At 39.9% G+C, this 23,902-nt stretch overlaps 1 protein-coding gene across 5 annotated transcripts in view; it reads left to right on the top strand.

Annotated features, from left to right (window-relative positions):
• Nucleotides 1–23,902, top strand: part of ASXL3 (ASXL transcriptional regulator 3) — a 103,190-nt gene that overhangs the window by 71,833 nt on the left and 7,455 nt on the right. For 4 of the 5 annotated variants that reach the window (XM_053396252.1, XM_053396256.1, XM_053396253.1 and 1 more), the window contains 5 exons: nt 9,005–9,122; nt 10,050–10,169; nt 12,859–13,022; nt 21,828–21,924; nt 22,951–23,056. In XM_053396252.1, coding sequence (XP_053252227.1) covers nt 9,005–9,122; nt 10,050–10,169; nt 12,859–13,022; nt 21,828–21,924; nt 22,951–23,056 — 605 coding nt within the window. Of the gene's footprint in view, nt 1–9,004; nt 9,123–10,049; nt 10,170–11,659; nt 11,812–12,858; nt 13,023–21,827; nt 21,925–22,950; nt 23,057–23,902 lie in introns of those variants that run through there. The other variant, XM_053396257.1, reaches the window with a different exon arrangement.

Genomic DNA, 23,902 nt, shown 5'->3' with positions numbered 1-23,902 from the left:
GCCTCCCTTGATGTGAAAGTTGGCATGACTACTTAAATTGCACATCCAAGCTTATGCTTGCATTTTTTTTGCGCTGTTGGAAAGCTACCAATAAGTCATTTTTATTAAGATATGAGGGATTTTGTAGCTGTGAACATATGATCAGGTTTTTCTGTTGTAAAAAAAGAAATAAGAAAGAAAGAAATTGCAGCTTAAACTTTTGGATATTTATATATTCCTTCACAATTGTGATTGTACATGTTTTACAGAGTAGCCAGTTATAGTTAATACAACTTGGTTAAAAAGTAGGACTAGCAATGTTTGTAAACTTTGGGTCACTTATTGGTAGAGCCTTCGGGAACATGTTGAGATAAATCTATGCGTTAAATCAGGGGTTGCACTTCGGAGTTTTGAGAAAGTGCCATGGTGCCAGCCACAAAATGGCTGCCATGAGAGCATGGCCTAACACAAAATGACCGCCACATCGGAAAGAGCAGAGGAAGAGAGGACTAGGATATGGTGTGGAGATGCCCCCTATCACTCCCTCCTCAATGGAAAAGGAAGGCACCAACCTCAGCCACCATTGCGCTTGCTCACAGAGTGAAGCTCTTTGCACCTCTACTGTGCTCCAAATATATAGGATGATGGGTGTCAATCCTGGCATCTAGTGCCATATAGGCAATGTATGAGGCCATGTGCAATGTAGAGAGGCCAAGTCTGTGCCACAAGGAACTGAGCAGGAAGAGCAAAGAGTCTGTTATGTACAGCGGTACCTCTGGATGCAAACGGGATCCGTTCCATTCGCATCCAGAGCAGAATGCAACCTGCGTCTGCGCATGCACGGGTTGTGATTCGCCGCTTCTGCGCATGACGTCATTTTGAGCGTCTGCGCGAGCGACGAAACCTGGAAGTAGCATGTTCCGTTACTTCTGGGTCACCGCGGAGCGCAACCTGGAAACGCTCAACCTGAAGCAACTTCTACCCCAGGTATGACTGTATTGTGCATTTTGGAGGGAATAGTTACTTGGATCATCAGCCTTTGTATGGTCGCTTGGTGCAAGGTAGATCACAACAGAAGCACTGCAACCATACAAACAGAAGGTAAAGAAAATAAAAGAAATGGGGCCCCAAATGCCTGTTTGGGTTGAATATGCGTACCTGGTCTGAAATGGTTGAAGAGTACTGACCTAGACCTTTAATGGCTAGGAGGTACTGGCACCCAGGGGCAGCACATTGCCAATCCCTGCGTTAAATAACTTAGAATCATTCTGTACATTACAAATAATTTAAAAAGAAGATAGAGATTATATAATTCTCAACTGTAATATTTGAAACCGCTACTGGAGGGGCATGTCACAATATAGCCAGTGTGGTGTAGTGGTTAAGAGCGGTGGACTCGTAATCTGGGGAACCGGGTTCGCGTCTCCGCTCTTCCACATGCAGCTGCTGGGTGACCTTGGGCCAGTCACTCTTCTTTGAAGTCTCTCAGCCCCACTCACCTCACAGAGTGTTTGTTGTGGGGGAGGAAGGGAAAGGAGAATGTTAGCCGCTTTGAGACTCCTTAAAGGGAGTGAAAGGCGGGATATCAAATCCAAATCCAAACTCTTCTCCCAACATATATTAAACTAGCACATCAAGAGAGGCCTATACTAAACTCTTCTTTTTTAATTATGTAGTGCTTCTGCCTACCTCTATAGAGAATTTCCACTAACCCCAGGAACTGCATTGGAAGTTTTAAAACGTCCTCTTAGTTAAAAGTGTGACGTTCCCCCCCAACCTTCAGTCTGAAATGGTGCAGTCCAGAATCCTACCACAACAGTCTAGAATCCCACCACTCCAGTCTCATTCTGTATGTGTAGAATGGTACTTAGAATCCAGAGCATGATACACCTATGGCCCAGGGAAAATAATTGCTCTTTCCCATGTCATATTGGTACCATCAGAAGCCCTGGATCACATATGCTAGGCCACATGTTCATGTTGTGGCTCTTCCCTATGGTATTGTTGTCTCAGTTTCTAGCAGGAATAATGCTGGTGCGTGGAGAAGTTATAGAATGGGTTCTTCCCATTTGGTCTACGGCCTTTGACATTATATGATTCAAGAACACAAGAAGAGCCCTCCTGGATCTTTCCAAAAGTACATCTAGTCCAACATCCTGTTCTCACACTGTCCAGCCAGTTACTATGGAAAGCCCATAAGTAGGACCTGAGTGCAACAGCATTGCTTTTCTACTGCAACAACAAGCAGTGCTGCAGAAGTTCCTGTGCCACAACATTAATAGTAAAAAAAAAGCTAAAGGACCCCTGGATTGTTTAGTTAAATCATCTAGTCTGGGCATGTCCAACAGGTAGATCGTGATCACTGTGTTAAATAAACAGGTAGATCACTGGAGGTCTGTGGTAGATCACCGGTAGATCAGTGGCTCCCTCCAAAGAAGCTAAAAAACTTTCGCTCCCTCAAAACAAACTCAGCATCTTTGCCCTGCACCCCTAAAATGACCTGAACCAAAGGGGGTAGATCACTGCCAGCTTTTAACTCTGTGAGTGGATTGCAGTCTCTTGGAAGTTGGCCACTCCTGGTTGGACTAGAGTCCAACCCCCCGGAATGCAGGAATATGAAGCTGTCCCATCGAACCTGCAACCTTGGCATTATCAGTACCAGTTCTCTCTTTTTTAAAAAAATAATATTTATTGCTTTTAAAGATTACAGAAAAAGAAGAAAGAAGAAAAGAGAAAATTTAAAGACAAACGAAGAAAGAAAAAAAAGAAAAAAACGAGAAAAAATGAAAAAACACCACAATACAATACAGTATACAAATAATATAAACCCCAACCCAATCCCATTAAGCTAAACACATAAATAAATCTAAACAAAACAGTTTAAAATACATCTCTCCTTTTCCATATTCTATCCTTCATTTCCTTATTTCCTCGACTTCCTCACACCTCCCTTTTTGTATTCCCATTCTTCTAATTATTTCAGCAAATCCTTTCCATCTTTCTCTGTTTTTTATCGTCTTGTAAATAACCTATTTTTTAACCTTATTTCCCTTTAAGACTAAATTACTTATCTATTCTTAACTTCTTCTAACATTTCTACTAAATCCATATAATAACATTCCATGATTTTTCTAACAGTCATTAATTTTGCAAAATTTCTAAATATAAGCTTTAGCTTCCCAATCTTCCTCCACCCTCTCCTCTCCCTGGTTTCGGATTCTGCCAATCCTTTCCGTCAAATCCATATATTCCATCAACCTGGAGATCTTATGTCCGAGGCTCTTAATTCTTTTCCAAGTCCCTTCTGCGGATCTTCTTCATATTCTTTGATGCTCAGGAGCAAATCTCGGGAAAACTCCAACCAAACAGAACTTTTGTTCCTTCTGAACAGCTCAGCCAAATTTCCATACTTGAAACTAAGGTCCATAGGGTATTTCAGGACGTATTTCAGGATTCCTCCAAGTCCATAGGCCCCCACAGCTTCAAGCTCCTCCAGGCCCCAAACCATGTCCCAGATGTCAGTTAATCCCTGGATGAAGGGGTCTTTCCAACTTTCATTCTTCGGTCCAAGCCAGGGTCCCATCCTCAAGCTCTGGTTTTTGCTAAAATCAATCATGCAGGGCCTCCATTTGTAATCCTCGATTTGCCTCTGTAGAACTGAGGATCCTACTTGAATTACTTTAAGTTTCACAACGGCATCTTTCTCCTTTTCCTCCACCATTTGTCTTGCCAAGATATTTTCCTGTACCAAGTCCATGTTGTTGTTTGCTTTTTGATTCAAGTTAGTCACTTTCTGTTCCCGGCTGTCAAGTTTGAAGATCATGTCATCTACATTTTTGTGCAGCTGTTCAAGTGAATGATTTATTTTGAGTAATGAAGTCACAATAACTTCTCCTATCAGCATTTTGAATAGTCCAAGGTCAATCTCTGATTCTCAGAAACTTTATCTTGCAGCTGGAGTTTACCCTGTTACACTCCTGTAACAGTTTCACATGCTCCCTCTAGAGGGAAGCAGTTTCAAATTGTATCAGTTCTTTCAGTCACAGAAACAGTTTCGATTTTCAGTTATTTTTCCTCCCTTTAATAAACTCAGAAGAGATCAATGGAAACAGTATCTTTCTAATTTTTTAAGTATTTGTCAAATCCGTTCTGTCAGTGAACCTTCCCCAAACGTCATCAGGCAGACCGTCCCCAGGTTCAGAGCAGTGGTAGTTTACTTTTCCCTCTCTCCTGCAGGTTCTCCCTAGGTCCACGGCTTCCCCCCTCTTCTCCTGCTTCCAAGGGGGGTTTAATATTTTTAACCAGTGAAATTTTAATCCTTTATCCAAAAACTTTCAGAGACTTTAGTTTGTAACGCCTTTGCTTCTATCTATTTACAAAAGCGGGAGGCGGACTTCCTGTTTAGAGCCTTCCCGCTACTTTGCCAAATTAGAATATTTGAAGATCCAAATTTTCCAGTCTACTCACGGGTAGTTGTTTAAAGTCCAATTGTCTACAGGAAAAAGTCAGCGCTCTCCGGCAACAGCAATGCGGCTTCACTCCGTGAAAGAAGCAGTCGATTCAAAGCACCGCGCCACTCACCCCACGTCGCTCTGGATCCCCAAAACAGGGTTTCCCCGCGAGTAGGGGAGGCGCAAGAGGTGCCAGCCAAATCCCAAGTTCACAGGCTTCTCCCGCCTGTGATTTCTGTGGGTCTCCGCCTTCGCCGTGGCGGTCAGACCCTGCTTTTCACGGAGCAAGTTCCTCCCGATCGGAGGAGCTCCGCCATTGCCGGAGGCGTCAACCCGGAAGTCTCCAGTACCAGTTCTCAAACTGTAGCTTCAACCATAGCAAGATTACTTGAGGAATGAAAATTAGGGTATATAATGCCATGAGTAAACTGATTTTTAAAGGCTACATAGCAGATTTATGATAGAAATAACAACTTGAACCTGCGGCCCCTGAGTTGCTATTGAGCGTGTCTTGCCCAGAATGTGCATCACCCCTGAGATTTTCTGTTTTCCTCAATATAAAATATCAGCCAATGGCTCCTGAATCTAATACAGGTTAATATAAACAAATTCATCTTATTTCCTTGGGATTTGAGCTTTGTGTGTGGGAGGATTTTATGAAATGTAGTCAAGGATACAGATGCTTTAGTAATTTTGTAGGTCAGCATGTTTTATTACTCTGTGTTAAATAAAATGGTTGTAGCCTTGCAGACATATTCAGCTTTTATGCTTAGCACTTTGATTCTTTGTTGCATGAAACATGTTACAGAAAGTTTTAAGGGAGGAGTGGGACTTAATGGTTTTCAGACTTGAATTGATGTTGCTAAGTCGAGCTTCAGAATGTGGAATAAATTGGTGATGGTGATGATGAATCAAGATACTAGTTTTAATTTGGGTTGTGTAGGAATGATAGTAGCTGTGTCCAGGCATTCTAAATAATTTGTGTGATGCAAGAGAGTGAGGGTGTGCATGCGCTAGCACCATCCTCCACAAGTTGGAAAGATAAGCAAGGGGTCAATTTGAGTAGAGAGTAGGCTCCCTGTTTCAGACTTTACCTCTCCAGTCCGTGAAAGGTGATGGAGACAGCAATGAGTGGCAGATCTAACATGCCTTTCCTTTCACTCCCTCATTGCATTAGGGCTTTTAGAACACTTGAATAGACCTATTAGCCCAAAGTACATTCTACATAGGGACGCGGGTGGCGCTGTGGGTTAAACCACAGAGCCTAGGACTTGCCGATCAGAAGGTCGGCGGTTCAAATCCCTGTGACGGGGTGAGCTCCCATTGCTCAGTCCCAGCTCCTGCCAACCTAGCAGTTCAAAAGCACATCAAAGTGCGAGTAGATAAATAGGTACCGCTCTGGCGGGAAGGTAAACGGCGTTTCCATGCGCTGCTCTGGTTCGCCAGAAGCAACTTAGTCATGCTGGCCACATGACCCGGAAGCTGTGCGCCGGGTCTCTCAGCCTATAGAGCGAGATGAGCGCCACAACCCCAGAGTCGGCCACGACTGGACCTAATGGTCAGGGGTCCCTTTACCTTTACCTTTTTACATTCTACATACATGTAGGGAATACTTAACTATAGGCTGGAGTGGGCATGGTTTTAGCCCCACCCCTGATGTCAGGTCTTCTTCTTTTAACTGCACATAGCACATGAATGTTTGTACAGAGAGGCCAGCACAGGAGCTCCTTGCAGGGACACCTAGTTGTGTGGGTTTGCTGATTGTGCAGAACCCCCTATGTGTGAGGAATCCACACATTGGCTTTTGTATTCTGTTCAACGCGTGGTTGCTAAAAGACTTGATATGGAGCGGTTAAAAGTGCAGCTGTGCTTGAGTCTGTACTTAAGTATGCCCTGAATTTGAGTGAAGTGCATAGGGCCAAAGCCTCATTTTCTGGTGGGACAGAGTTTCTATGGAAAATGGTAGTGGGTTTTCTTGGTGTATGTGTGGGAGTGATCTATACTGCATAAAAAATTCAGCATGTAGACTTGATGTCTATGAATTTATTTATTACGGTCGGAGACCAGCTTGTGACTTGATGTCTATGGATCTTGTCCCAGCACATAAATAGCAAATGCAGGCTGCTATTGCTTAATATAATGAAGTGCTACACGAATTGAGATTTGACTATTTTTATTCTGTCGTTTATTTCCCAAATGGAAGTGTATGCATTTTCATTTTATGTACGTGCTGCTTTGATATAGTAAATACCAAGTAAAATGGGAGGATTGTCTTGTTTTTCAAATCCAGATGTCAGGACAGTATTTTCTGCGGACATAATACTTGATATTTTACATGGTTGAAGTTAGGTTGGAAAGTATTTTCTGACACCCAGTAATCATCACCTTTATGTCCAGGAAACTGTTGTTTGTTTCTTCCATGATCTGAATCGTTAATAAGGACCTGGGATGGACCGGTATTGTGTTTGAGTGTAATCTGTTAGTGATAGTAGCACATGGAACTGCAGGATAAATAAGTTAAATAGCATCACTCCCATCACTAATCCCGGGAACTGTAGTTTGTAAGGGGCCTGAGAGTTGTTAGGAGCCCCCTATTTCCCTCCTGGAACTGCAGTTTTCAGAGTTCCCTGTGAAGTGGAATTGATTGTTAATCCACTTTGGGAATTGTCACACTGTGAAGGGAACAGAGAACACCTAAGAATTCTCAGAACCCTTAACAAACTACAGTTTCCAATATTTTTGTATTTGTGCAGTAGGGACGGGGGGGGGCGGGGAGCTATGGTACAGCTTTAAATGCCTGATGTGGATGTGGCCCTAATGAAGAAGAAAGTTAAAGATGGCCTTTCCTTTCAGTTTGTATCTAAAACTTGTAGATATTCTGCATTTCAGGGAGAAAACACTATGATTTTTCTTTTAGCAATAACAACCACAGGCAACTGAAGCTGACAGTGCTCAGCTGCAATCAATGTCAATATGTCTTTTAAATCGGGGTCTGCCACAATACTGATGGGATTTGAACATTCACATTTGATGGAGGGTTAAGTCAGTTTAAGAGGAATATAATATATTTCAGGCTTCTAAACTGATGAAAAATAAATATTAAATGTAGCCTTTCCTTTCACTAATTAGTGGTAGCTTCTATTCATTGAATGTTTACCTTTCATTGCAGTTAAGAGAAACCATACCCTTCTTTGAATATATTCAAAAAGGTTGACAGTGGCTTCTTTTTTAAAACAACTCTTCTTTATTGTACATTGCCCATGTGCCTCTAATTACCGTAACTGAAATATGCATAAAATAATCCCACCTGTTTTTTTCATTGTAACTGAGCTTGTGCTGCAGAGTATTTTTCAATGGAATAGGAAGTAATTGTTTTTAATTCTTTTGTCTTTTGAAGTGTTGTGTGCAAAGCATTATCGTCTAAGCAGACTACAGCTGTATTGCAATTACAAAATTAACCTCACAAGTCATTAGTGCTCATAAGGAAACAAAGGATATTAATTCATACTAGGCATGACCTCCGCTGGTGAAGCGTAGGGTTTTCTCTTAAACCCACACACAAATCAAAGATGAGAGTGTAAAATGAAGATTTTAAGCAGGTATTAGCAGCAAGCTGATCTGTTCTAACTTGCACGGCTCACATATCTGTGCTTGTAAATTCTTTAATGGGCGAATTCTCACATTAATATATTTCCTGACCTTCCTGTCTGGGCTCGTTTACTGTACAAAATATCCTGGCAGCTATTCTGTTTCTGCTCGTGTTTTGTATTGCATTATCATCCCCGTAGCCGATCCAGTTATAAAACACACAGGAAAAAACCCCTCCCATTTGTAGATATTTATTCTTGTATCATTTTCTCCCAGATTTGCCAGAACACCATCATGTTCGTGTTCTGAAGGTTAATGCCCAAAGTCAAGCAGACAGAAGCCAAGTGCTGCAAGGTTTTCCAAGATTAGGACCGATTCCCTTCGCAGAAATAAATGATTCCTGCCATGTGCAGTGATTTTGTGCAGCACTACTCACGGCTGAGTGAGTGCATCAATACTGTAGCCCTTACATGCTGTACATACTGATGACACTGTGTTAACTTGATTGACTGAGCAGTATACGGGAGAAGATGCACCTGCAAGAGATGTTCAGACACACATTTTAGCCTGGGTTTGAAATATTTATTTTACATTTATTTTAACTTGGAAGCCTTAAGTCTCATATTCCATGGGTTCTCATGTTTCTGCTGCTAAGGTAGAGCAAACAGTTTATGTATGCTTCTTTGTTGTCAAAATTGTTCTGGAAAACGATTTTAAGGTGCATCTGCCTTTATCTTTAAAGCCAAAAGCTTGTTTTCCATTTTTATTTCACAGTGTAGCATATGATATATAACAATATATAGCATTTTTGTATATAAAATATTGAAGAAAATGACATAAAGGGGAACTAGTATGAATCCTGGCAAACTTGCAGCTAGATAAATATATTATGGGGTTCATTTGAATAATAGGCAAATGTTTTGTGTAATTCACCTATAAACAACATTTTGTGTTATATTTTTTCTGTTTTATTGTTTCCTTTGTAGGCATTGAGACAGCAGCAGAAAAGAAGAAATGGAGTGTCAATGATGGTAAACAAGACTGTTCCTCGTGTTGTTTTGACACCATTAAAGGTGTCTGATGAGCAGTCTGATTCACCCTCAGGTAAATAGCTAAAGGACTGTCTGCAACACCCGTTTCTAGTAAAAGAGCCCTCCCTGTGGGCGAGAGCTATAACGTGCAAAATTTAGGATGGGTGGAAATAATGATGTCATTCTCACACAGTGGATTTTTTATTCTTATCCTATGACCAATTTTATTCATTCAAGGGAGGAACTTAATTCCAGTCTATTAAGAGGGAGGGAGGGAGAAAAAGACGTAATAAAATAAAATCAGCCAGCATTACAAACAGCTTCTTTAAAGGAATGCAAAGAAGCATTTTTGGATGCTGATTCCTAATGAGAGAACTACATACTGGCATGCAGTGCCGTCAGGGGGTAAAATAAATAACCATCACAGCTCCTGTGAGAGTATGAATTACTCTCTTAGTTCTGTCTTGCAATATCAGTTGTCCTTTTTTTATATAAGATTTTGTGTTCTGGCACCATCCTAATCACCACTGTGCAACCCTGACCTTTAGTTTTGGCTGCTACATTCTTCGCTGTGAATAGATTGTACAGATATCTGTGTCACTTTTTATTGTAGATTCCCTGGACATGGGAGAAAATTAACTTTACAATGGGAGGGGTTTCCCTTTCTTCCTTTTATTTCTTTGTCCCCCTATAATGGGAGTATGATTATTTCGAAAGACATCCCTCAGCTATCAGAAGAGGGCTTATTTGTAATGGATTAGCAAACATCTTTATTGACTGCTACATTCAAGAAACTTGTTTTCACCACTTAATGGATTTATGAGCTTTTGCTTCATCGGTTCTGGTGACAGGGAATCAAATTGTCAAGCAGAAAACATTACCTTTAAATAGTGTAGCAGATGAAGATGTCATTCTTAGGGGTGTGTTGATTTTTTTTTCCAGGAAAGAAATTCTACCTTTGTTTTTGTTCTTCATTGTAATGTCTTTTTTTTTTTTTAAGGATCTGAATCTAAAAATGGTGAAGCAGACAGTTCTGATAAAGAAATGAAACATGGGCAAAAATCTCCAACTGGAAAACAAATGAGCCAGCACTTAAAGAGATTAAAAAAATCTGGTTTAGGTGAGTATGTCTCTAAAAGATCCGGGGGGAGGGGAGGGGAGAGGAGTGTCACTTCATTGCATTATGTTATAGAAAATAATACACATTCTGTAAACTCACTAGAGGAAGTTTTATATTGTGTCTCTGATGTTTTGGATTTTCTCACTGTACGTGTGTCTTCCTCATCTGTTCCTTCATCCCTCTGAACTCTGCAGGAGTTCCCTCTTATTGGGACCTTTCCCCCAGCATGCCTTTCTGCTGTTGACCTTTTCAATCTGACAGACCCAAGCTGTCCTAAATTGGCCATTTTGCAGCCAGCTGTTTCTTGCTTCATCTTCTTCTAACAGGGAAATATTATTACCCCCTGTTACGTTTCCCCCTTATTCCTGTACGGAATAATATATTATTATATATTCCCCTTGGTGGACCACATTATTTATAAACTAGTATATTATTCATTGCCTGTTGTTGGACATCTAAACATCATGTTGGATAGTGTTTTTTCCCCTTTTTCCTTATTGCTCAGTTATATGTAGATATTTATCCTAGGTGACCACATGTCTCAATAAACCATTTAGAAAGGCAAGCAGTTTGCTCTTTTTGGGGGGAATGATTCTGTTTCTCTTAAGAAATAGGTGTTTGGATTTATTCCTTTCTTTGTCTGTTTGTTTGCAAAACAAAAGCAGTTCAGTATCTAGTCTTCTGAAAAATAGTAACTGAATAAACTGTTTCCTCACCTCTTAGAGTGATGGCTACATTTAGTACTCCATTGAATCCTTTGACTTGTAATGATTTAACTGAGTGGCCATCTTGGCTGAGTTAGAAATGGACTTATAAAGAGGCTGTTTATCCTATAAAAAAATCAATTTCCTATTTTTGCAAGTTCATTCTGAATTATATACCCAAGGTAACACCTGTGTTCTGAAGCATACATGTTTTCCCTGATAAGAATTATCAAATGTTCTTAAAATGCCATTTATTAAAGTAGTTAATGTTCTCCCAATTCATTTGGTTCCCACAAAAGGGCCCTTATAGCCCATAATCAATATTTGGAGCGCAGCTGATTCATTGTTTAGCTCAAGTGGGTTGCTTTGAACTGGAATCTTTAAGAAGGGATTGTAAATGGATGAAGAAATAGTCTTTTTGTGCCAGTAGTTGAGATGCTTCATTGCATCAAATCTTTCCATCAATGTTTTCTTCTTCTAGATCAGTTGTTTAAAATGTGAAGCGTTTCAGCATAAATTCCTTCAAAAGGCTAGAATGAACATCTTACAGAACTCTGTTTAGCTGTGGTTTTAATTCTGTCTTCTGCTATTATTTTTTATAATATTAATATATTACTGCTGGCTGAAATAGTAACAAGAAATGATGTTTGAGAAGCTCCAGTGCACTTTCTTAATCCTAACAGTAAATGCTTAAGTGAAGTTATTTATTGAATAGGCATTCTCTGCAAAATCAAGTATTCTTTTGTGTGTCCTCTTTGATTCTTAGGAACTTCATAAAGTCTAAGTTGGAAGGCAAGGATATTTGTGTGTGTGTGAAAATGTTATTTCAGACCTAGTTAGATGCATGTTTTAAAGACCAACTAAGCTGAGCATCTAAAATAGTTGAACTTAGAGATCTATCTCCATTATGAAAGCTCTGGATTGTATTTAGCAGTCAGGTAAGCAGAAGGCCACTTGTGCAATCAATCTTTCTCCTCCCCTCACATATATATCCCTGTATACACCTAAGTACTTTTCCAGAGAGTATAAGATCCTCCATGGGGCAATACAGTGGAGGAGAGAATCACCCAAACTTGGGCAAAGGTGGCTGACATGAGCAACTTCCCACTCACACAAGCTACCTATGCCCAATTTTGCACAATTCTATGCAGAATTTATCTTCAGCTTTCATTTTAAAATTAAAAAGGAGCAAAGTTCTAGCTCTTTATAAAGGATGGGGAACCTACAGCTTGCTAAATGTACCAGTCCTACCAACCCTGACTTTTGGCCATGCTAGTTGGGACTGATGGGAGTTGGAAGTTCAACTCTGGAGGGTCACAGGTTCCCCATTCATGCCAGAACAGCTGCAGAAAGAAAGTAGATTTGAAAATATGTGGGTAGTGCCTGTCATAATTTATTTTTAAAGGGGTGGGGATGTGAGTAGGCTATTCAGTGGTTGAATAAATCAATGTGTTCAGACTGTGCATAGTTCTTGGCCCTCTTACTATTACCCAAGAACATGGTCTGAGGGCATATGATGCAGGCATCTGACTGAAGCAGAGCATGTCTGGGTCTGGGTAGCATCTCTATGGGAGATCTGGGAATCTCAAATAAAGCACCTTAAGTTCCATGATGAAAGCAAGGTTGGAAATTCACTCAAGCAATTTTTGCTTAAAGCTACATTTATTTTTGTTCATTTCTATGAAATTTTGCATAACAATTGAAGTTTTAACAGAAGAGTTTGATGAAATAATGAGAATGGAAACTGGCTCATTCCCTTTATTTAGTTAGTTCCTTTTTTTAAAGCATTACCTTTAAAATATGCAAGAATGGATGCTGTAGAAATGATATGTATAGGCAAAAGATTTTTGGGATAAGGTTGCACTCCTCTCCACCACATTGAAAACTACTGTATTATAACAAATATAAATGAAGCTTTGATTTTTAAAAATGTTCTTGAATTTATGGTAAAGGTAGATTTGATTTCTTTTGTGTGTTTAATCCAGGACACTTGAAATGGACCAAAGCCGAGGATATTGACATAGAAACTCCAGGATCTATACTTGTGAACACTAACCTGAGGGCTTTAATAAACAAACACACATTTCTTTCCTTACCTCAGCATTTTCAACAATACCTCTTGCTTTTGCTTCCAGAAGTAGATAGACAGGTAAGGGTTGTTTTTGTTTTTTTAAAGCATATAGTAATTGCTTTCATGGGCATTCTTTTGTAATTGCTGCTTTTCTACAGCTTAACATGATGCATATTGTTCAGACTCACTGACACAAGTAAGTGCTTCTCAACACCATGCATAACTAACTTATGGAATTCACTGTCAGAGGAAGTCATGAAGTGGACTAGCAAAGGTGTTTTTAAAAAGGATTAGACACATTCCAGAAGAAAATGTGTAACGAAGGCTGTTAGCCATGACAGTAAACTATGAAATCTCAATCAGGCTGTGGGTGCCTTATAGAAGTTAGAGCAGCGGTGCAGGGACCACTTCCCCCCGTTGATTCATCCCCCAGCAGTGTTGTAGCATCTAAAGACTGCTTAGCATATGAGTAAGGCTGAGAAAAATGTTTGTGTTTTTCAGCTTTCATGTCAACATTCACATGCTTGATAATATAGAACTTGCTGAACAGCTAAGCAAATTTTACAAAAATCAAAATAATTTATTTGCTGTTTGGATATCTAACCAGTTACATGTCAGATATGGGCGTGTAAAGCCCACAGAGTCTAATTCTTAAGGTGCAGGGAACTGTATAGCCTTTGAGCTAGCACACAGAGCACAGCTCAGAGAAGATCCTGAGCTTTGGAAACAAGGCAGTCAGAGCTTCCGTGACCAAGCTGCTTCTTTCCTCTTTCTTCGGTGATCACTCGTAGCCGAGTAAGATTGTCTTCCATAAACACGGTTTTAAAAGTGAGTCCGTAAGTGACTGCGGAGGCCATTTCTGGATCCACACATCCTTCCACAGTGGGGACATAGGTTTCTGGGCAGGAATTGATCATGGTGAGGGTTTGCCAAGCGTGCCTTCCTCTTAGCACGTTTCTCCCTTTCATCCTGAGTTCAAGCACCTTCAAAGCCCATGACACCTTTGGTAAAGACTGTTCTCCAACTGGAGCGCTCGCAGGCCAGTGTTTCCCACTTGTCGGTGTTTATACTGCATTTTTTGGGATTTGCCTTGAAAGAGTCTTTAAACATCTTTTGTTGACCATCAGAATTACGCTTTCCACTTTTATGTTCGGAATAGAGTAGTTGCTTTGGAAGACGATAATCAGGCATCTGTACAACATGACCAGTCCAATGAAGTTGATGTTGAAGAATCATTGCTTCAATACTGGTGATCTTTGCCTCTTCCAGTACACTGGCATTAGTTCACCTGTCTTCCCAAGTGATGTGTAAATTTTTTTGGAGACACCAAGCTAGGGGATGCTCTGCAACCAGCTGAACAAAGCCTAGGCAGATTTCCTTTATATGCTTTCTGTGAGCCCTTCCCCAGAGCAATGTGATGGGGAGTAGCCCTGCCCTGGACCTGCCTTGCCTATAGTCACATGGGTTAAACTGTGTTTCAGCTCAGGTCTAGTATGGACTTGTGGAGTCCACCCCATCCACATGATGTAAGGCCTTCAAATGATACAGCAACACTATGGAAAGTGCCTCCTATGCTACTGCTATAACATCTAAAGAGAATAACTCCTCTTTACCAGTTCTTAAGAACCAGTAATTTTTGTTGTATTCAGCATGGCACTAAGAGGATCATTCTGTCAGTGCAAGAATGAAGCAGCAACTCCTTATCCAAAACATTGCAGGATTTCACTTAGCTATGCAACACTTGTTTCAAATACAGGCAATCTGACTGGTGTTCCACTATATTTGAGGGATATTTATGCCTTTTCTCTTCTGTTTCAAAGAAAAAAATGGTGACACCTATTTCATACTTGTCCTTAAATGGATTGACTGCATTCTCCAAAACTTCAAGTCCTGTGATCCATCCTGATCTGTTTTAGGAATTGGAATTATCTGACACTGATAGATCTGATGGAGGCTTACTTACACTTCGCATCAGACCAAGGACTACAGGCCCCCTCATTTCAGCTATGGGGAAGAACACTGAGCCCTTTTGCTTGGGCTCGCCTCCACTTCCAGGATCTTTATTAAAATGCTGGTAGACCAAGTGGCTTTCCCCAGAAGCACAGGCATGAGGATCTATTCATATCTAGGCAATCTTTTAGTCTGATCATCATCTCGTAAGGGTAGCTCCAAGACACAGCTGTGACCTTATTGATGGGGTAACACCATGGGTTTTCATCAGCAGTACATTTCTTCCTATATACACCCTTTCACATAGTTTTTCTGCCTCCTGGCCAACAAATCTATATAAAGGCTCCAGAAAAGCACCTGTGCAGTGAATCCAGATCTCATTTTCAGTCTCTAGCCAGTTTACCGTTAATGATGGAATCAAGTCTAGATTCCATCCATTGGGCAAAACTCTACCCCAGACTGCTACACGTTCTTCTTGAGGTATAAAGCTTCAAAACACCAACAGTCTCAACCCAGACATCCAGGTCCCACCCAGGTGCAGAACTTCTTCAGATTGTGGATCTCAGAGTCACACCTGTTTGGGGATATTCTCTTATAGGAAGCCAGTTGAGTCTTTCTGACAATAGAAGCTAATTGAGCAACAGGAGAAGTGAAAGTGTTTATCTTATAGCATTGCAAGCAATGGAGAAAGGGCAGGGGACTTTCCCCCTCCACATATTGAAGCCTTTGCTAGTCTGATCTCGGATGGCAATGTTGAGAAAAAGGCACATCTGGATAAGCTCGCCTGCTAAGCAAGCTCTACAGATGGAGGATCAAGGAAACGCCTTTGGGTTGAATGGTTTGGCTTCCTTGCCCTTACATTGTGCTTAATAGAATCCACTTTCTCAAGCAGTGCAGCAGAGCTTTGGGTGGCTTATTTTTAGACCTCACTGTAATAGAAGGTACAAAGTCCAATCTTGTCAGCTTTTTAACCAAATTTGTCTTTTTCTACTGTACCATAAAATCAGTTCCCTTAATGTAATGGGCAAGTGGCAAGGTTTCCCAAAGCACTTAGGCGTCCACATGACTACAAATCAATATGAGTAACCAAGATACATTTTCCATCCCTATCTTTTTTTTTTTTTTACAAGAAGCAGTCAACCTTCCATTAAAAAGGGGTGGGTGGGAATGGAACAGTGACTTCTTAAGTGCTTTTATGCCTAGGTAATACTGAAAGGCCATTTTTATGTCTGGTATTTTAATAAATCATCCCATTACCATCTATAATGACAAATTGTTTAAGGTGCTAGCTGCAATCCAGAATGTGCCAGAGGGGTTCTGCTCTTTTATTTTGCTGCCACAGCTCCTTCCTCTCTGCCTGTTCTACACTGTAAACTTCCCTTTGACTAAGATGGTGAATTTTTTGCCAACACTTTTCTGGATTGTGGTCATTATGTGACTGGCATAAGGTCATTATGTTTAAGAAACTGTTTTGTAAGCCAGTCTTCTTTTGTTCCTCATGGGAAGGTGTATTTGTGATTACCTGCAAATATTCTTAGGCACATCTAGTTACTTACTCTCCATTTGCAAGTACCTTGGGAATGGTTTGCATTCTGTGCCTGCTGCTAAGGTTCAACTAAGTATGGGCTGCAGGGGCGAGGGAATGACAACTCCATTGCTTTTCTAGGGATCACAGCTGAGGGGTAGAGCGCAATGCTTTGCATGCAGAAGAACTCAGGTTCAGTTCCTGGTGATCTGAGTGAACGGGATCATGGGTGGGAAGAGCTGGGAAATAATCTACAGTGGTACCTCGCAAGACGAATGCCTCGTAAGACGAAAAACTCGCAAGACGAAAGAGTTTTTCGTTTTTTGAGTTGCTTCGCAAGACGAATTTCCCTATGGGCTTGCTTTGCAAGACGAAAACGTCTTGTGAGTTTGTTTCCTTTTTCTTAAAACCGTTAATACCCAGGGAATCCGTGCTTCGCAAGACGAAAAATTTGCAAGACAAAAAAACTCGCAGAATGAATTAATTTCGTCTTGCGAGGTGCCACTGTACCTGAGAGTCAGCATAGATGGTGTGTGACTAGATGGATCAGTGGTCTGACTCAGCATAAGGCATCTTCTTATGCTTTCATTTCACCTAAGTTACCTTCTAATTTTCACTCACTTTTGTGCCTTGCAAGACAGCAGTGTTGCTGCAGTCTAACTACCCATTTTAGCAGGTGCCTAGTTTGGTGTACCTCTACTTGACCATCATGTTGGTGTGCACAGTGTGTGAATTGGCCCACAGTATTGATGAATTCAGCATTTTTAGCCTTTATTTTCAAAGCTGGGAATTATTATTATTATTATTATTATTATTATTATTATTATTATTATTATTGAAGTTGATTTAAAACACCAGCTTTATTCTTTACGTTCTCATTGTTGATGGTCCTGCACATTTTATAAGCTTGCTACCTATGGTTAACAACTGGCACACCAACTCTTACCCTGCCTAAGATAGCATAAGATGGTTAGGTAAAGGTAAAGGGACCCCTGACCATTAGGTCCAGTCGTGACCGACTCTGGGGTTGCAGCGCTCATCTCGCTTTATTGTCTGAGGGAGCCGGCATACAGCTTCCAGGTCATGTGGCCAGCATGACTAAGCCACTTCTGGTGAACCAGAGCAGCACACGGAAACGCCGTTTACCTTCCTGCCAGAGAAGTACCTATTTATCTACTTGCACTTTGACGTGCTTTCAAACTGCTAGGTTGGCAGGAGCTGGGACCGAGCAACGGGAGCTCACTCCGTCCCGGGGATTTGAACCACCGACCTTCTGATCGGCAAGTCCTAGGCTCTGTGGTTTAACCCACAGCGTCATCCGCGTCTCATAAGATGGTTACCAGGGTACAATTAGGTTCTACTGTTCAATTTCTTTCTGAAGCCAGTTTTAAATCTTCAGCTCTTGATCCAAAAACTAGATGATCAGCACTAGCTTCTGGCTTTGCAGCTCAGTTGGTTAGAGTGTGGTGCTGACAATACCAAGGTTGCAGGGACAGCTGCATATTCCTGCATTGCAGGGGGTTAGACTGGACAATCCTCAAGGTCCCTACCAACTCTATGATACTATGAGATAACACTTCTATAAGCACCCAAATCTCAATATTTGATTGGTTGATTGGTAGTGCATGCTTATACCTTGTACCATGTTTATTTTAGTAGTTATATTTGTATGGCTATAGGAAAATGTTCTTTTGTTGTACTTGGCCTAGTTTCTGTACATTTACACTTGAGTTTGATCTACGGTAATTCGTCATGTTTTAGGCCTCGTTGAAATCAATCAGCAAGATAATCTTGTTGATTTCAGAGAGACTAATGCATTTCCTCTGGTTCCAACTTATTGTACTTGTATAGTCTAGCGTTCCTACTTTCCTCTTACCTTCTGTATCATAGTTTGTTATCCTTCTCTTTTTTTCGCATTTCCAACCCTATTAAGTACTAGGGTTCCTATTGGCACACCAATGTACCGTGACCAATATAGGTGTCTCACAAAGCAAGATGAACATTAGATGTGGTGTGTTTAATGTACATGACATACGCTTCTACGTTTGCAATCTGACTTGATATATATCCTCAGTTTAATACAGTGAAGAAAAACAGCTTTTGATTTTAATTTGACTTGGAAAATCATTTCTCATTTCCCATTCGGTATGTAAAACTAGCTTAAAGGTTCATCAGTACAATGTTATGAATGCCATCAAACCTCCTTCTTAATGGCCCTGCACAGTCCTCCTTCAGGATTCAAGACAATTTATGAACCAGTCCAATGCATGATTTTGAAATGTGCCTTGGCATCAAGCAATTACAGAGCAGCTTGGACACTGATGCCCCCCCCAAAGTTTACACTTATACCCCATTGAAAAAATTCATCTTTGTGGAAGTTGCTCAATTGAACTGTTAGCATATTATAATAACCTTTTCTGGGTTTTCTAGATCACATGCTATATGGGACTGTTTTTTGATCTGGACACTTATGAACACTTTTCTTTTAATTTGTTTGAATCCTCAAGATGAAACGATAGGCAGGCAGAAAAGGGATGTAACATGAGCCAAATAGTTTGTTTTACAAAAATATGGTAGAGCTATTCCATATCCTTTCTTTTCTCTTTCTGATGTGGATACACTGAATTAAATTTTGTAACGGCCACACTTCTGTATGACATTGAGAGCTCACATCTCGCACATCTGATAAATTGGCTCCCAAGAGGTTTGTCCAAATTCTGAAGCCAAGGCACGATAATTGCTCAGCATTGTTTTACAAGCTATACCCTTATATCTTAATAGTACACATGCTTTTAATTTGTATGTACTATTATATGCATTGCAAACTGAAAATCTGTCAACCAATGTTTTGTCTATATTTCTGACATTAAATGTATTTAGTGACAACCCTCCCCTTTCAAATATCTTCAGGAAATTATCTAAATTTCTCTTTATGGCATACTCCTTTAAAAATGTAAAAATGAAACAGAAGTTTAATGCTTTCTATTAAAAATGAAGAATCCATATTAAATAATATATTGCTAACTTACTGAGGTAAGCTTTTAGTGTGCTGAAACTCAAGCTTTACCATTGTGAAACAGTATAATAAAACCATATATAATTTATTACAGCCTGTGTTAATACTAGAATCACTGCCTGTATTAACAAAATCTTTTATTTGAGAAATATACCATCTAAATATTAATTATGTAGGATGCTTGAATAGTAGCTTTTATATAAGAGCAACAGCAATACTGGTCAGGGTGAAGGGAGAGAACAATAATGGATTTAGATGGTTGAGTTTTTCTTAATATATCAGCCATGTAGAAGAGCCCGAACACCTATAAAATAATGATACATCCTTTCTGAAGAGCATTAGGATTTTAGTAGAAATTATATAGAAGGTTGCCAAATTCTGTAACATGCTGGTGTTGCAGTGGTCTCTGGCAACAAGAGTTAATTTAGGCATCAGTAGGAAATTAACTGACCAGGTGCTGTTCTATTTACTAATGTTTGACATTTTCATGGCTTGTGAAAATAGCCACTGGGCTATGACAAATGTTTCCCCCCGTTAAGTAGAATAGAAACAATAGCTAAAATGTTTCTGGTGTGAATTCTTTGTAAAATAATTGCTTAAGTTTGGGAATTAACATCTCCATTGTGCTTAATCAGACAAAACCAGAATTCCAAGCCCAACAGAATAATAATAATAATAAAATGCATTTCAAAAACATTTGTTGTTCTGGCTCATTAAAGCATTGCCTTTGTTGGACAGCATTTCTTGAACGCCATAAAAATTAATAGTGTATTTTAAAAGTGCTTTATTAGCATGTTTCCCCAAAGACTAATTTAGCTTTAGTGGTTAATTGTGCCATCTCTATGGCCGTGGACTGTTGAAGTAAAACACCTACTTTAACATTAAGAATTTAAGTTTTTCTCTTTTTCACACTATTTCATTCCAAGTAGAAATGCATCCTCTAGGGCAGGGTTTCCCCAACTTAGGTCTCCAGATGTTTTTGGACTATAATTCCTATCATCCCTGGCCACTGGTCCTGCTAGCTAGGGATGATGGGAGTTGTAGTCCAACAACAGCTGGAGACCTAAGTTGGGGAAACCCCCCTCTAAGGCATCTCTTTGATCTCACAGGTTTTTTATTCTTTGTAGAAATTTTGTAGAACGGATTTTAATTGGATGTAATTTGGTTTATCCTTCTACAATTCTTCTCTTAGAACAAATCTTGACAGACTAAGCATGGCTGGAAATGGAAAGTGAGAAACTTGATTTGGTATGCCTTTTAAAATGGGCATCTCCACATTGCAGATGTCCCTACTAAAGGATTCCCTCATTTGCTGGAGTCCATATTGTTCTTTTCAGTCCTGTTCAGACCAACTGAACAGTTGTTATCATGGTGAGATGGCTCTCAGTGCCCCTTCAGTATAAGAAGAGAGATTGGTGAATACCAAGGCTTGGTAGCTAGGGGACAGATCTGCCACTTTCTTGATGACATTGTGGTTACTATTCCCAAGAAATTCAACAATGTATCCTGGGAATATGTGATTAATAAATACATCAAGCATTTCCTTTCTTCTCATTAGTTCCAAGATTAACTATTCTAAGTCCCATCAGTTTTTGCCTCCTTTCCATGACTCACTTTCTGAAAGTCACATTACACTTAAGATCTCTCCTTGATTTCTCTGTGCATCTCAGGATCTTCATTGGAAAGTTGATCAAGCAGGGGCACAGAGAGCAGTAGTATGTTCCTAGTACTGTGTTGCTTTTCTGGCTTAGAATTTCTACCCTAAGCAATTTTGTGAATTAATTTTTCTTTTAAGGTTTCTTATATAAGATTTCTAAAGTGTTGGTCTCACGATTGGTTGCTGTTTGTTAAATAAAAAGCTTCACAGAAAATGCTATAGTTAAGTAACAATTGCTGTTACACATCATTATTTGTGTGTGTGTGTATATATATATATATATATATATATATATATATATATATATACACACACACACACACAAACAAACAAACAGTTCACACCATATTAACTTCTGATACTGCTAAAATTATTTTTCACCACAGTTTTTGTTTCAGCCTACCTACTGTCATGAAAATATGTGCTGGATCAGAACCTGAATTAGATTGTACGGATTACAATGCGTCTTCCTTCTGAATAAACATGCATCAGATTATGCTGTTAGAATCAGAAGTACTTGATCATCCTTAATGTAGGCACACAGATGCTGGGTTAGGCCACTTGCATTTAATATGATGACTATAATGAAAATGCTATTTAAATATTAGATTATCCCTCTTGTTATTCCCACTTTCTATCCTTCCCTGTTTCACGTAATTGGAGCTCTAATCTTATGTACTCTTAGTTGAAGCAATATCTGACAGTGTCTTCTGCTACCACCGGCTTATTTTCTAGATGGGAAGTGATGGAGTTTTGCGCCTCAGTAGTTCCGCTCTAAATAATGAATTCTTTGCATATGCAGCACAAGGGTGGAAACAACGATTGGCAGAAGGTAATTTTCTATTTGTTATTAGATTTAACAAAATAGTGATTTTCCCTCCCAGAAGAGATGCCTTCTTGTGTCATGGCCAAGAATACACACACTCAAAATACATTTGTAAGATAAAATGTAAAGTGACAGGACTTAAAAATTATACACTCTGGTTCATCTTCAAATTGATTTAAGCACATCTGTTTATTGCACCTGAGTAGGGGAGGTCACTTGGGCAGCCTTTTCAAAAATACGAACAAGCATTTTCATCAGTGTCAACTTTGGAAACCTAAATGCATGTGACTAAATCAGCCAATGATATTTCAGGAATGCCAAAGGTAGTGCTGCAAATAAAATATTATTGTTGGTTTCTCTCAGTTTAATTTTGCTGAAATTTGAACAAATGAAGATTTAATTCATTTCTGCTCCAGAGGCTAGGACCCGAACCAATGGATTCAAGTTACAAGAAAGGAGATTCAGACTAAGCATCAGGAAGAGCTTTCTGATAGTAAGAGCTGTTCAACAGTGGAACAGACTCCCACGAAAGGTGGTAGACACCCCTTCCTCGGAGGTTTTAAAGCAGAGCGTTGGATGGCCATCTCTTATGAGATTCCTGCACTGCAGGGGTTGAACTAGATGACCCTCAGGGTACCTTCCAACTCTATGATTCTATGAGACCTGGTGTTTCCCCCCCCCCTTTACTGCAGCCATCCATGCCACCTGAAAAGCTGCTCCCAAAGGTTGGGGGACCTTCTGGAGCAGCATCCAATATAGTACAAGGAACAGCAGCTGGATGAGGATATTGAGAAAGCTGTGGTGCATGTGTGAAACTGCTTGGACATGTGCACTGGAATCTCTGGAACTTGTCCCATCTATGAAATCTTACAACACAAATGTCCAAGCAATGTTTGCACATCGTCTGTTCAATGGCGCTTCTGCAGAGACCCCCACTCAAATCCCAACTGTACCCTTGTAAAAAATCCTTAGGAACTTTTATTCAAATATTTGGGGACCCATATTCAAAACCCCACTCTTTGTATCTTTTAGGAGAATTTACTCCTGAAATGCAGCTGCGCATCAGACAGGAGATTGAAAAGGAGAAGAAAACAGAGCACTGGAAAGAGAAGTTCTTTGAAAGATTTTATGGGGAAAAGTAAGTAGCAAAGTAAAAAAAAAAATCATTAAACAAAGAATTGGCCTGAGATTTACATTAATATATTAATATATACATTAACATGTATTTCTTTCACATAGATCAGTTATTTGGTTTAAAAATAAACTGCCTCGTTAATTGTGGCAATGGTTTTAGCCTCGCATTATTATTAGATTGTGACGTGTTTTTTGCCCATCTCCTGCCATTTCTTTCCCTCAAAACCCACTTATCTAGAAAAGACTTGCATGGACCATTGCAACTTTTTCTGCCTATGCTTCTCACTATGCCAGCGATCCCCTCCGAACTTCTGTCCCCCACTAATCATTTATCAAACCATCTGCTTTATCTGAACTGTAAATTTACGAGCAGGGACAATGTCATTTCTATATTTCAAGGCAGGTTGTTGGAGATAAATGTGAAGAGAGAAGTGTAATTGTAGATAATTTATGGTACTGACAGCAGCTCTGGTATTGCAAATAGTGGATAAAATTATTGCAGTATGTCAGCAGTTTCCTGAAATGCAGGTCTGCTCCAATTATATTTAGAGTTGGGATGAGCATGCAGTTTAAAGCATAGAGGGGGCAGGAGGCTGACCTGCTGGCGTTCCCCATTAGTTTTTCTCCCCACAGTCTCTTTGCCCTCACTGCTATTCTGCCAGCTTTGCTCACTTCTGCTATCAGCATCTCCCACTCATGTACCCCTTTTGTACTTTAATTCACATATCACGCCCTGGCGTTTAACACTCATACCACATGTTTGACGCAAGTTTAAACATTGCCATGCATATTTTTTTCAAAAGTTGCCATGAACTCAACAGTGCTCTGGTTTAGTTTTAAATTATTTTCT

This window comes from Podarcis raffonei, chromosome 7 (assembly GCF_027172205.1).
Source record: "Podarcis raffonei isolate rPodRaf1 chromosome 7, rPodRaf1.pri, whole genome shotgun sequence".
Classification (NCBI taxonomy): Eukaryota; Metazoa; Chordata; class Lepidosauria; order Squamata; family Lacertidae; genus Podarcis; species Podarcis raffonei.
The sequence above is the reverse complement of the archived record's forward strand: the minus strand, read 5'-3'. Positions and strand labels throughout refer to the sequence as shown.